General features: G+C 38.4%; 1 protein-coding gene across 1 annotated transcript in view; it reads left to right on the top strand.

Moving 5' to 3' along the window:
• The window catches only part of CFAP54 (cilia and flagella associated protein 54), a 395,393-nt gene that overhangs the window by 260,480 nt on the left and 120,452 nt on the right, over positions 1-14,461 (top strand). Inside the window, exons 43-44 of the mRNA XM_056574483.1 lie at positions 207-294; positions 13,424-13,621. Coding sequence (XP_056430458.1) covers positions 207-294; positions 13,424-13,621 — 286 coding nt within the window. The remainder of the gene's footprint in view (positions 1-206; positions 295-13,423; positions 13,622-14,461) is intronic.

The following is a 14,461-nucleotide window of genomic DNA, read 5'->3' as shown; positions in this document are numbered from 1 at the left end:
TTTATTTGCTGACAATACATCAAACAGCATGATATTTAGTTATGACTGTATAGATACATGGGGTAGAATGTAATCATATATTATGTAACAGTATGCTATAACTAAGCTTTTGCTGTAATTCATTGTAAATTCATACCTGCTGATTATATGTCAGTTTAAGGGCCTTAAAGTCTGATTCCCTTTTTTTTTTATTTATTATAAAATAGAAATCCTTCATTCAGACAGACAACAAGGCCTTAAAGCTCAGGCTCTTCATGAACTAGGCAATCTTCACCTCTACGCAGGAAATAAAAGGTAAAGTTTATTATATACTAATAAGGCTTGAGATAATTTGAATTATTAGTTTTAGGTATTGTTAAAAACATTTACTCTTAAAGGAGAACTTTGGCAAAAATTAACTTATCCCCATCCACAGTATCCACAATTGCGGGGGCTCCAACCACTGGGACCTCCCACAATCTCCGGGGTGGGACCTGCCGCTCAGTGAGAAGCGTGTGTTGCAGACGGCACATGCTCTCTTCATTTATATGGGAGCAGGAACTTGTCCTGAACAGTTACCTGAAACAACAGGTTCACAATAAAGGCATTGGACACCTTTGCACTGATTTTATTTCTTTATTGTTGACCTGTTTCCTGAATACAAAATTAAGCAACTTTCAAAATATAACAGCAGGGAGAGAGGATGAGTCATAAGGCAGCTCAAAGAATGGACAGGGGAGGGAGAGGACAGCTCACAGACTGGAGAAAGTGAGGAATGCACACATAAGGCAGTTTTCAGGGGGGAATTGTAGTAATAATTTTTTTAGATAAAGAGGAAAAAATGTTTTTTTTTACAACACAAAAGGTACAAGAATATAAAATGCTTTTCAAAGATGTCCATTGCCTTTAATTATAGTACTGTTGCTTCTCCTCACCATTGGTGAGTTATCTTTATAAAATTAGGGAGGTGGCTCAGAGAGGTGGCTATTTCCTTTTTGGCCCCCCTGAGAAAACTGTTTTTTTTCATACTCCTATTCATAATACATGCCCTTAACAAAATTATGCAGATAATGCAGTACATGTTTTGTCTTCAGGAACTCTTTCTTGATAAGCTAATGTGGCCACTCTGCCAGCTAAAAGACAAGTAGTTGGAATGAGAATAAAAATCTTAACTCCTAAATTGTGCCACTTAAGGAATAATAAGACACCATCTGAAGCTTTGACTTCACTTACAAAAGTTCAGGAGCTCATTGATATTCTAGACAGGAGTAGATTTATCTCACAGGTTTGCAATAAAGATACAATATGCCCACTGTTAGTATTTGTAGCATATTTTATTGTATTCATTTTGAATATTAAAATAATCCCTACTGCAATACATAACTTTTTATGTTTTATACTGCTGTGTCATTTTATAGTCATTACTATTTTTTTTATTTTACACTGCATTTGCAAGGTTTTCAGACCCTTTTACTTTTTTTACATTTTGTTATGTTGCAGCCTTGTGCTAAAATAAGAAAAGGTTTCCCCCATCATTCTGCACTCAATATGTCATAATAGGAATGGGAAAATAGAATTTTATACATTTTTGCAAATTTATTAAAAAGGAAAATTTCTAATTTCGTAATGAGCAGTCATTCGGCGATCGGACAGCGAGAAGGCAGGTAGGGATCCTCCAGCTGTCTTGTAAGCTGTTCGGGATACCGCGATTTCGCCACGGCTATCCCGAACAGCTCCCTGAGCTAACCGGCATGCTTTCACTTTCACTTTAGACGCGGCGTTCAACTTTGAACGCCGCATCTAAAGGGTTAATAGCGCGCGGCACCGCGATCAATGCCTCGCGCTATTAGCCACGGGTCCCGGCCGTTGTTAGAGGCCGGGCCCGACCCGCTATGACGCCGCGCCACGTCGTGGTCCCGCGTTATAGATCGGGAGCAGACTCATGACGTAACGTTACGTCATGGGTCCTTAACAGGTTAAAGGGGTACTCCGGTGAAAAACTTTTTTTTTTTTTTTTTTTTTAAATCAACTGGTGCCAGAAAGTTAAACAGATTTGTAAATTACTTCTATTAAAAAATCTTAATCCTTCTTGTACTTATTAGCTACTGAATACTACAGCGGAAATTATTTTCTTTTTGAAACACACAGCTGTCTGCTGACATCATGAGCACAGTGCTCTCTGCTAACATCTCTGTCCATTTTAGGAACTGTCCAGAACAGCATATGTTTGCTATGGGGATTTCCTTTTACTCTGGACAGTTCCTAAAAGGGACAGAGATGTCAGCAGAGAGCACTGTGCTCATGATGTCAGCAGACAGCTCTGTGTTTCAAACGAAAAATAATTTCCACTGTAGTATTCAGCAGCTAATAAGTACAGGAAGGAATAAGATTTTTTAATAGAAGTAATTTACAAATCTCAAGGCAAAGCGAAGCTGTGATATTCGGCACTGCTCCTACTGGCTGAGCTGGACTGCTAGACGGGCGTACGACTAGGACAAACCAATAGAGATGTGGTGGTGCTCTGACGTAGTAGCAAAGTTCAAATCTTCAGTACAGTAGAGAATTAGAAAAACATCGGCACTCACCAGTCTTCTCTTTAAAAGCTTCTTTATTGATACATACTCACAATATGAAATGCAGTAAGGGAGAGGGATCCGTGCAAGGGGGGTAAGTAGTAGGCAACAGACTCTGTTTCACTCGTTACACGAGCTTCATCCGGCCATATCCACCTGGAATTCTGTGCTGCACCTGTATAAGAAGCAGCACAGAATTCCAGGTAGATCTGGCCGGATGAAGCTCGTGTAACGAGTGAAACAGAGTCTGTTGCCTACTACTTACCCCCCCTGCACGGATCCCTCTCCCTTACTGCATTTCATGTTGTGAGTATGTATCAATAAAGAAGCTTTTAAAGAGAAGACTGGTGAGTGCCGATGTTTTTCTAATTCTCTACTGTACTGATAATTTACAAATCTGTTCAACTTTCTGGCACCAGTTGATTGAAATAAAAATAAAATTTTTTTTTTACCGATGTACCCCTTTAACCCCTTAACGACAATGGACGTAAATGTGCGTCATGGTGACGTGGTACTTAACGCACCATGACGTACATGACGCACAATGACGTATCATAGTACTGATAAAAACTACAGATCACGGTGCAAAAAATGAGCCCCCCATATAACCTAGTATACGGGGGGGAAAAGTTATGGGGGTCAAAAAGGACAATTTCAAACATACAGTTTTTTTTGAAAAAGTTATAATTACTAGTAAAATAAAACAAAATCTGTATAAATTGGTTACTGTAAAATATACTGCGTAGAAATGAATCCCTACCAAATTTGCACAATTTTTTTTATTTCATCCCACAATACTTTTTTTTCTATTTTGCGTTGCCATAAATTTTGTGATCAGATGAATGATGTCCTTACGAAGTGAAATTTGTCCAGCATAAAACAAGCTCTTATAGGTGAAAAACTAAAAGAGTTATGAATTTTAAAAAGGGAGGAGAAAAAAAACAAAAAAATTGGCCTGGTCATTAACAGAAAAACAGCCCTGCTGTTTCACCTATGTTATGCTGCCTTTGTTGAGCACAGTATCAGATAGGAACAGTCCCATATACTACAGTATAGTGTAGTTTTGACAAAATAAATTTAATCTTTAAGGTGTTGATGCACTAACAGCATTTATCATCTATTCTGTGGATAGGTGATAAATAAGTGTGCAAACCCCTTTAGCATGTCTCAAAATGGCATTCTTATGTGCTATATTACTGAGCCGAGCATGCTTTTGTGTCTCTCTGCAACCAAGAATAACAGTATAGGGACATTTTAATTAACAAATAAGAAATTTTAGTACTTATCTGTATTTTCTGTAAGTAAAGATCTGGCACATTGGTAGGAATGTTTTCATCATTTTAAAAAGTTGCACATTTTGATGAACACCATATTAATGTATGCTAGTGTGCATCGGCGACCTGGTTGCACTCCAATCTACAAGAACGGGTCAGGTGACTGAGCAGAGGCCGGCCACTGCCGGCCCCAGGGTGAGCGGCCTACCTGGAATTTTCCCGGAATCCCAGTAGGCCAGTCCGGCCCTGTGGGGCTGAGCTGCTCAAGTACCTCAGTTAGTATGCCTCTTCACTCATCTACACCTGCCAGCCCATTCTTGAATGACTGATATACAGGGCTATGTATGTTAATCAAGGAGAGGCTGGAAGGTGAGTGGAAGCAATGTGGCATCCAAGGCTGTGGCAGTTAAGCAGCTCACCCCGCCTTCTTGGCACTTGATTGAAAATTAAAAACACAATTTTATAAATTTTGCAACTACCATCGGCTGCAGGAAAGGTACAGTATACATTCATGCCTTATCAGCTATCCAATGGTGTCTGCAGTTCTTAGCAGGAAAATGTGCTGACAGATACTCTTTAATGAGATATCTAAGCTCTAGTCCTTAAAGGGTACTCCGGTGGAAAACATTGTTTTCAAATCAACTGGTGCCATAAAGTTAAACAGATTTGTAAATGACTTCTATCAAAAAAATCTTAACCCTTCCAGTACTTATCAGCTGCTGTATACTACAGATAGACTTCAGAGAAATTTGTGAAATTCTTTCCAGTCTGAGAACAGTGCTCTCTGCTGACACCTCTGTCCGTGTCAGGAACTGTCCAGAGAGCATAGGTTTGCTATGGGGATTTGCTTCTAATCTGGACAGTTCCTGACATGGACAGAGGTGTCAGCACAGAGCAATGTTGTCAGACTGGAAAGAACTTCACAATTTTCTCTGGAGTATACAGCAGCTGATAAGTACTGGAAGGCTTCAGATTTTTAAATAGAAGTAATTTACAAATCGGTTTAACTTTATGGCACCAGTTAATTTGAAAACATTTGTTTTCCACTTGTTTCCACCGGAGTTCCCCTTTAAATTCTAGTTGCATTAAAAGACACAAATCTAGTTGGCACAAGTTGGCTGTCTGTATGTGCCATTGGGCACCTGTGGACCTGTTCCTAGGGCAGCTGTGTTGAGGGGGGCAGCACTTTAGTAAGTGAAGAAAAATAGATATTTTAGATGAAACCACATTGACTTTTGGAGATCTCCCCTCTTCTTTTGAAACAGGTAGTGATATAGAATAGCACAAAACTTTAGTTTGGAGAAAGTTATCTGATAATACTGTAAGTTTATAATCAGAAGTGCATTTAGTGGCAGCACTGGTGGGGCGATTTGACTAATTAAAAGGGAGGTAGGCACACTTATTGGCTCAGGGGCCCATTGGGGTATTCTCCAGCTCTCCAATGGGCCAGTCTGAGCCTTAAAAATAGTAATAAAAATATAATAATATACCTACATATTATTGCAAGCATGAAATAAGGCACAGGCTCCAATATGTAGAGTTGTCTGTTTTTTTTGTGTGTAAATTACATAAATATATTAACTTCAAGCTTTTGCAAAGAAGAATGCTATTGCCCTTGCAGTTATTGTGTGTGTGTGTGTGTGTGTGTGTATATATATATATATATATATATATATATATATATATATATATAAATAACATTTTTCTTCATTTTACATAATTATTTTTAGTTATTAGTTCATTGACTTTCCAACATATACATTTGACTAGCGAGAATAGGTTTGTAGAATAAATGGTGTGAACCATTTACTCCATTGGCTGGTGCAGTATGTTGGTAAAGTTAAAATGTATACAAATGTAAAATCCTGAGCTTGTTGAAGCAGTAGAGATGAGTCCACACGATATACAATTTTTCATACTGAGGCAGTGAGTTTCAAAATGCACAAAAGGAGCAGTTAAGTTACAAATTCCGACCTGCTCCATCTTTATGTCTGTAGATATTGTAAATTAGAAGCAAAAGAACTAAACACTTTAAAAGGTAGAGAATCCATTTGTCAGGTAATGGGGCGTGTTGACCACCGCACGAAGCGGCGGCTGACACGCCCCCTCAATACAATCTATGGCAGAGCCGGAGCGCTGCCTTCGAAATCTCCGGCTCTGCCATAGTGATGTATTGAGGGGGCGTGTCGCTTCGTGCAGTGGCCGACACCTGCTATCTGGCCAGCGAGCCAGGGCCCCTTAAAGGAGATTGGGGGGGGGGGGGGGTCCCCCAGCGGTTGGACCCCCTGCAATCTGAAACATATCCCCTATCCTTAGTATAGGGGATACGTTTTTCAGCACTGGACTAACCCTTTAAACAAGAAATTGATGAACTAATAGGAGGTTTCAAATACACCTCTTACTATCATCTTTCTAATCTCAGCAGCTGAGTACTGGTGTAAAGAAGTTTTTACGTACATAATTCCTTATCAATATGCAATTAAATGTTATGAAACTTCCTAATAAGCTTTATTTTAATTCTCACCTATTTCAAGATATCTGCTTGCAGTCAGTGAATGCATTTGTTCAAACTCAGAAACACAAATCTCATGTATTAAATGAAAACATTTTGAACCAAACCAGCATCGGATAAGGGGTGTATTTTCTGCATTGCATCACAGTATGCACTGATATAATCTAGATGGTCCTGCAGCTCTTTGACAATATATATATACAGTGATCCCTCAAGTTACAATATTAATTGGTTCCAGGACGACCATTGTATGTTGAAACCATTGTATATTGAGACCATAACTCTATGGAAACCTGGTAATTGGTTCTGTAGCCACCAAAATGTCATCCAAAAATAGGAAAAAGTGAGGATTAAAGAAAAATAAGCAGATAACTAATACAGATAAAGCAAGACCTTACATATAAAATTAAGAAAGACCTGCTGGAAGCTGTACATCACTGTCAATGTGGAGGACGGGAGCTTCTTCAGGGTCTGTAAAGTAAACTTTAAAGTAAAATGGAGCCTCACTTAGTGTCCAAAGGAGCAGCTAACTATGGCACAGGTAAAGAGTAGAACAGAACATGTAGTACCTCCCTGTACTGTAGGGGGGCGCTACCAGACAGCCAGTCAGTGCATGCACTTCAGTAATACAGGTGTTTTACCAGTGAATACCCATTCTGATTGGTCAGTTCTTTCAGCCATTGACATGTTTGACAGATCTGGACTGTCTGTAGCATTGTATGTTGAGTCTGGTTTCAAGTTACAATGGTCCAGAAAAGACCATTGTATGTTGGAACTATTGTATGTTGAGGCCATTGTTAGTTGAGGGACCACTGTATAAAATATAATAAACCTCATATATCGCCATATAAAATAAAGATATGGGGGCAAATAATGATTTAGGGGGAAAAAAAATAAATAAATATCTATATATATATATATATATATATATATATATATATATATATATATATATATATATATATATATATGTAGGACGACATTTACCATTTTTTCATTTATCATCATGTTTTTTGTGTCTAGAAAAGGCTCAAAAAAGGAGCAAGCAGGGTTTATTTGCGCTCCTTTTGGTTTACACATTTCTGCTGATTTTGAGTTGCAATCCACTGATTTTGGCAATACACATGATATGGAAGGCTTTTATGAACTGCGCCTTTTAGTGAAAAGGCGCAAAGCCACTGAAAAGTCTGTAAAACTACACCAGCCCAGACTTAGCTTAGCTTTTTGTTGTATGTAAATAGAGAAATTTCAGAAAATGCGACCTGCACAAAATTTATCAAAACCTCTGTTACCATTTAATATATTTGGTGCTCCTACACATTACCAGCACACAAAAAAGGTGTAGAGAAATGCTTTACTTACACCCACAATGATAAATGCCCCCCAAATAGTAAAAAAAAAAAAAAAAAAATTAAATTTATTTATTTAATTATTTATTTTTTTGCTTAATACTGTCGGGGACACCTTTTTATATATGCTTCTTAACCCTTAAGGACCAAGCCCATTTTGACCTTAAGGACCATGGCAATTTTATTTTAGCATTTTCGTTTTTTCCTCCTCTTCTTCGAAAAATCGTAATTCTTTTATATTTTCATCCACAGACTAGTATAAGGGCTTGTTTTTTGCTCAACCAGTTGTCCTGCTTAATTACATCACTCATTTTACCATAAAATGTATGGCACAACCCAAAAAATACTATTTGTGAGAGGAAATTAAAAAGAAAACTGCAATTTAGCAAATTTTTGGAAGGTTTCGTTTTCACGCCGTGCAATTTATGGTAAAAAAATAACGAGTTTTTATTCTGTGGGTCAATACGATTAAAATGTTACCCATGATTACGTACTTTTCTTTAATTGTTGCGCTTAAAAAAAATCGCAAACTTTTTAACCAAATTAGTATGTTTAAAATCCTTCTATTTTGACGACCTGTAACTTTTTCATTTTTCCGTATAAGCGGCGGTATGAGGGCTCATTTTATGCACCGTAATCTGTACTTTTTATTGATACCACATTTGTGTATATAAAACTTTTATTAATTTTAAAAAATATATAAAATTTTATAAAATGTGACAAAAAAGTAGCTATGTTGCATTTTTTTTTTTTTTTTACATTCACGCCGTGCACTGTATGGGATCAATAACATTATATTTTAATAGTTCAGAAATTTACGCACTTGGCGATACCAAATATGTGTATTCATTTAAAAAAAAAAAATTTTTTACACTTTATGGGGGTAAAATGGGAAAAAAGGACATTTTACATTTTTGTTGGGGAGGGGATTTTTTAAATTTTTTTGTACTTTTTATTCATTTATTTATTGATTTTTTTACACTTTAATAGTCCCCATAGGGGACTATTTAAAGCAATCACTTAATTGCTAATACTGTTCAGTGCTATGCATAGGGCATAGCACTGATCAGTGTTATCGGTCATCTTCTGCTCTGGTCTGCTCGATCTCAGACCAGAGCAGAAGACCTGTGGAAGGCGGCAGAGGGCAGGTGAGGGGACCTCCGTGTGCCATTCTGGATGATCGGATCGCTGCGGCAGCGCTGCGGGTGATCCAATCATCCATATTTCTGACCGCACTACCGCAGATGCCATGATCTGTATTGATCACAGCATCTGAGGGGTTAATGGCACACATCCGCACGATCACGCATGTCGGCCATTACCGGCGGGTCCCTGGCTGCGATCAGCAGCTGGGACCAGTTGCGCATGATCCGATCATCGCTACGATGCTCGCGGTCATGTACAGGACATAAATATAAGTCCTGGTGCACTAAGTACCATAGCAACAGGACGTAAATTTACGTCCTTTGTCGTTGAGGGGTTAAAATCCATAGCTGTATTATATGGATCATTGTCTCATGCTGTATTATGTAACCATAGGGCCTCATTTACTAAGCTAACACCAACCAGTTTTTGTCGGGTTATTAAAAGTTATTTTGGCATATTGTGTCTGCGACATGTCTGCTCCAGGAAAATCTGACCAACCCGACATTGCATTCTGAAAAGCAAGACAAGGGGTGTGGTCTGTCTCACAGGGGCGGGGTTGGTCAGAATATGGGCGTGGTCTGTCTCACACGGGTGTGGTTGGTCCAAATATGGGCATGGTTTCAAAACCCGACCTATTTACTATTGAATTCACAGAAAAACCTCTAAATAAATGGCTGGAAATGTCTACCTAGAAAAAGCTGGTCAGAAAAATTTCCCCATAGTAAATAAAGTGGAATCCTGCAAGTTGGAAACAACATTTCACCCTAGTAAAATCCCGAAACTCTTAGTAAACGAGGGCCATAGTCACTCCTTATGCTATTGTATGATACCTCTATGAGGCACCATATTTTGCCAGGAAAGCAATGCTTAAAGAGAACACTACTTTAGTAATATGACATACATTTTTTTCCCCTCACAGATTCTATAAGAAAAGCCTCCATATAAAATTGTATTTACATGGAGGTACAGTATGGGTTCGTAGCAGTATTAGGGATTTGTACACATACCCGTATATCTATAGTATGGCTGTGTGCACAGGTGCTTTAGGGAAGAATTAGGCTATATTGCCATCTTATGGCTCAAAATTGGTCATTTTAAAGATATTCACTTTACATCCATAATTGTTATGGACATGAAGGGCCAGGAACTTCTTTTCAGCCGCTTATGTGCCAAAATATGTCCTTATTTTGGCATGTAAACACCCCAAAAAGATTTTGTTAACTATCATTTTTGCTGTAGACCTACAAATGACTTAAAATTACCAAAAACTTATTGTGAACATAACGTGATTAACAACAGGGTTTACTATGAGCCAAATGTTGAAAATATTTATCTATTGCTGATGTTAATGTGTAGGTGGTCTGTATGGTATATATGTCTTTGACTATGGTCTAACTTTTTAATAACATTGAAAAAATGGCTTAATGAAGTGTTTTTCTATTCAATGTACACTTAAAGCAACTATTAAAAAAAAAAAAAAAAAAAAAGGGTCAATGTTATATATAACAGGGGTGATAACTGAAAATCTGGGGTGTTCATTCTGGCAGATAAAACATTTTATTTATGTTAAAGAGAATAGGGGGCCAAACATACCACTGCACTGTGCTGAAATCCTCTCTGCATCATACCAGGCTAACAATGCTTATTTGCTTAAGAACATCTACATATTCCAACCTTTGCTGACCAAAATGAGACTCTGCCAAAAGTATTTTCCTTTGCAATGACAATTCATTTTTCCTCTATAAGCTGATCATCTGCTTTGCTTATGATATTTATCAACAAAGATGTTTTCCATCGCGGCTGTCATATTTATCTAATGCTTACAGTAGCGGCTGTCATTGCCATTTACCGCATCTAGCAGGGTTATTTAAGAGATTTATTACGTTTATTTTGAAGACCTCTTATTGGTGCATATCTTTCAACTGTTTCTTCTGTGCAGAGTTGCTGTCAGATTGAAAATAAAAATTTGTGATCCATAATTTCATAGTTTCAAGGTCATCAGGTCACCATATTTCTCTATACACATCTATGCAGTGCACATAAAGTATGGCATCATAACTATATTCTAATTTACCTAGGGGATGTGCAGATGTACCTAAGTGACAGCAAATGTGCAGATGTAGATGTACTGCCTGTGCATACAGATGCATGTGTAGATTCTGTATCGGGAATAATGGTAAAAGAAGATGGTAGTGGTGCTAAATATGTAACATTAACATCTGTGAATGCTGCAGACTGCTGAGCAGTCCTCCAGCTTTAGCTCTCCTGTTAATATTTATCACTGCATGTACACAAGGCCCTGTGTACACTAGTTTAAAAATGCAAATACTGCTGAACGGCGTTGCCCAGCCCCATTTGTGGTATGTTTCCATCCTAAATGGAGAGCTGGGCAAACATTTACCAACTAGTAAAACACCTTATGTTTTTTTTTGGGAAATTAAAACTATTCACCTCTACTAAAATTGTTAGTTTCTTGTGTATTCTACCAATGTCCTCTAAACTCCAACTTCTGTTTTTATATCTATTAACTTTGTTAGGCTGGGTTCACACTACGTTTTCTCCCATACGGGAGCGCATACGGCAGGGGGGAGCTAAAACCTTGCGCTCCCGTATGCCTTCGTATGCGCTCCCGTATGTCATTCATTTCAATGAGCCGGCCGGAGTGAAACGTTCGGTCCGGTCGGCTCATTTTTGCGCCGTATGCGCTTTTACAACCGGACCTCAAACCGTGGTTGACCACAGTTTTAGGTCCGGTTGTAAAAGCGCATACGGCGCAAAAATGAGCCGACCGGACCGAGCGTTTCACTCCGGCCGGCTCATTGAAATGAATGACATACGGGAGCGCATACGAAGGCATACGGTAGAGCAAGGTTTTAGCTCCCCCCTGCCGTATGCGCTCCCGTATGGGAGAAAACGTAGTGTGAACCCAGCCTTAGACTGTTCTATTTTTTTCTTCTTTGTATTTTTGGTTTTATTTTTGTTGTAACTACACATTTTTCACTTGAGGGATCACATTGCAATCATACTTATACAGCTGTCATAGATGTAACTAGCTCCCCCTAGTGGCATAATCTGTTTGGATTAGCATGAATTTATTTGTTTATGGTCCCGGTAAAGGAAAGAGATGTTTGGGAGTATGGGATAAACTATGGAGATGTATGGCAAGATACAGAAACATTGCTATAAAGAAGGAAAGGAAATAAAGTCCAGCATCTCCATGAGGCCAGAAGAAGTACTATTGCACGAAACCTACTGGTTCGTAGCCTCTGAGCTTCCCGCATGATCCCGGTGATCCATGGCGGCATCAAGACGGTGATTCATACACTGTGGGGAGTTGCTGCACTTTATTTCCTTTCGTTCTGTATTGCATTATTTGATTCTATGGACTTCCTTGCACCACCGCAGCTTTTCCAGTGAATCGATGAATACTATGGATTTCTATCTACATATGCCCATGTCTTTGCTTCAGGTGTGTTAGTTAGGTTCCTCCACTTTGTTTTTCTCAGTTACTTGCAAGGTACAGAAACATGCAGGGGAGCCCACAGCAGGCAACTCCCCTTTCTGCATTTTGATATGAGGATTTCTTGGGTGAAGCATTTTGCGAGAACACATTTCTGAGGCTATCATTTACTCAGTTTCAGGTTGTTTTCCCCCAGTGTGCTAAAAGAGACAGCCTGCAAGAAGAAAATGATGCTGCCTGTAAAGCAGCTCTTCCTGTACTCACAGTGCCGATTCTGTAGTCCTGCCTTCCCATCTCTTTCGTCTGAATTGATGCCTATTAGTTTAAACAGGAGACTGTCACACAGTTCCATGCTGTGGCTTATAAACAGGCACTGCTTTCTAACTAATATGAACTTTCTTATGGCTCATGGAAAGGTCTCATTGGAGACGCCTTCTACAATTATAACCAGAAACCCAACACTGGGCTTAGGGACTGCAGGAAAATGACAGCCGATATGGTTAGTTTGCACCTCCCCATATGTAAGGTTTAGTGAATCCCTAGGCCGGTGCCTTTCCTACTGACCCCTTTTCATAACCCTGACTTGGTGCCCTTCATGATAATGACCTAAGTCCTACTAGACTGTAAGATCACAACTATACATAATGTCATTTTATTAAATACTTAAGTATAATTTCCTACAAGAAAAAAAACAAAAAACAAAGTAAGTGTGATCCCTTATCACTGTCCTCTTTTGTTCAGTTCTGAACAAATCTATTTAGTCACTTATATTTTTTAGGGAAAGCTAGGTGATACCCATTACAGTTCTTATTACAGGTCGCACAGTAGGTATCACCCAACTTTATTCTATCCTATTCTTTACATTTCACCATTAGTATACTATGATCATTTGTCTCTGGTGCACACATGAGGTGTGGAAATCTGGAAATACTTTTGGAACAAATGATACTTTTTACTGATAACGATAATAAAGCATCTGGAGAACATCCACATAACTTACTATATTCATATTCCTTAGTGTACACATTACTTGATCTTTAGAAGTAAAGAGGTTAAGCATTTTATTTGGCTATGTGTGCACTAAATCTCCCCCATAGTGTCATATTTTTTTTGCATTTTATGTGTTGCAGAGCTGCTTTCAAATGCTGGTGTCAGGCCCTTGATGAAACGCTCAACATGTCTGATGCTCTTAATTCATGGCAAGAGCTTGATAGCTCCCCAGACAGCATAAGCAATGGAAGATCTAAAGATTACAGTGAGAAATTTCTCTCCCGAGCGGGAATTTGGGGTTGTTTGCTGGCTGCCGTCATTGCTGCTAAAATGTCTCGGTAAGTATTAAAGAAAAAAACTTCCTGATTTATTTTTATTTATCACGTAATGTTTAGTGCCCAGGGGGAGCAATAAAAGCTTCTCCTGGTACATAGTGAGGAAATAAAACGTTACAATTTAGGAAGGAAAAACTTTTCCTTAGCAGCATATATATTTTTGCATTCTTGTTTAATGCATGAATACCCATATTGTAGCCACATAAACACTACTTATTTAACCCTTTATAGAAGCCATTTATGTTGTAATAGGAAATTCTCTAAATGTATTATTATTATGGTCACTTTTATGGGATCATTAGGATGGAGAACATAATTGCATTAATTGTTTGGTCATTCATTATCTATTTAACTTGTTCAGCTTAAATGCTTATATATTCAAAGTGAAGCTATGTCATTGCATTACAAACCTCATATGAGCTCACTCTGATTCTGTATAACTTGTCACTGTTTTTGTTAATGGCATTTTATGTTGATCTTTCTACTTCAGATTGGAAAGGCCTCTGCTACCATTGTTTACAACAATCTATTGCAGATGCCACTTGCAAAACCATCTAACCTAATATTAATAAAATATCCTGCTATATGCTGGTGTGCTGTTACCTCTCAGCCCCCCCCCCCATGCTTACTGTAGACTCCTACTTCTGCTGTATCAGTGACCACACTGCTTATATACCTGTGGCATTGCTTCACATAGCATCTAGTCAGACTCCCGATTTCTATTGCAATGGCAGTTTTAGAAATTGAGGAATTGATCTGACTGCTTGTATTGCAAACACTGATTCAAATTCCCTACAGCACGACCATAGAGGAAATGAAGCATAGGGGCATGTTAATAGGACA

Source organism: Hyla sarda, chromosome 4 (assembly GCF_029499605.1).
Source record: "Hyla sarda isolate aHylSar1 chromosome 4, aHylSar1.hap1, whole genome shotgun sequence".
Taxonomy (NCBI): Eukaryota; Metazoa; Chordata; class Amphibia; order Anura; family Hylidae; genus Hyla; species Hyla sarda.
This window is presented reverse-complemented; position numbering and strand designations above follow the sequence as displayed.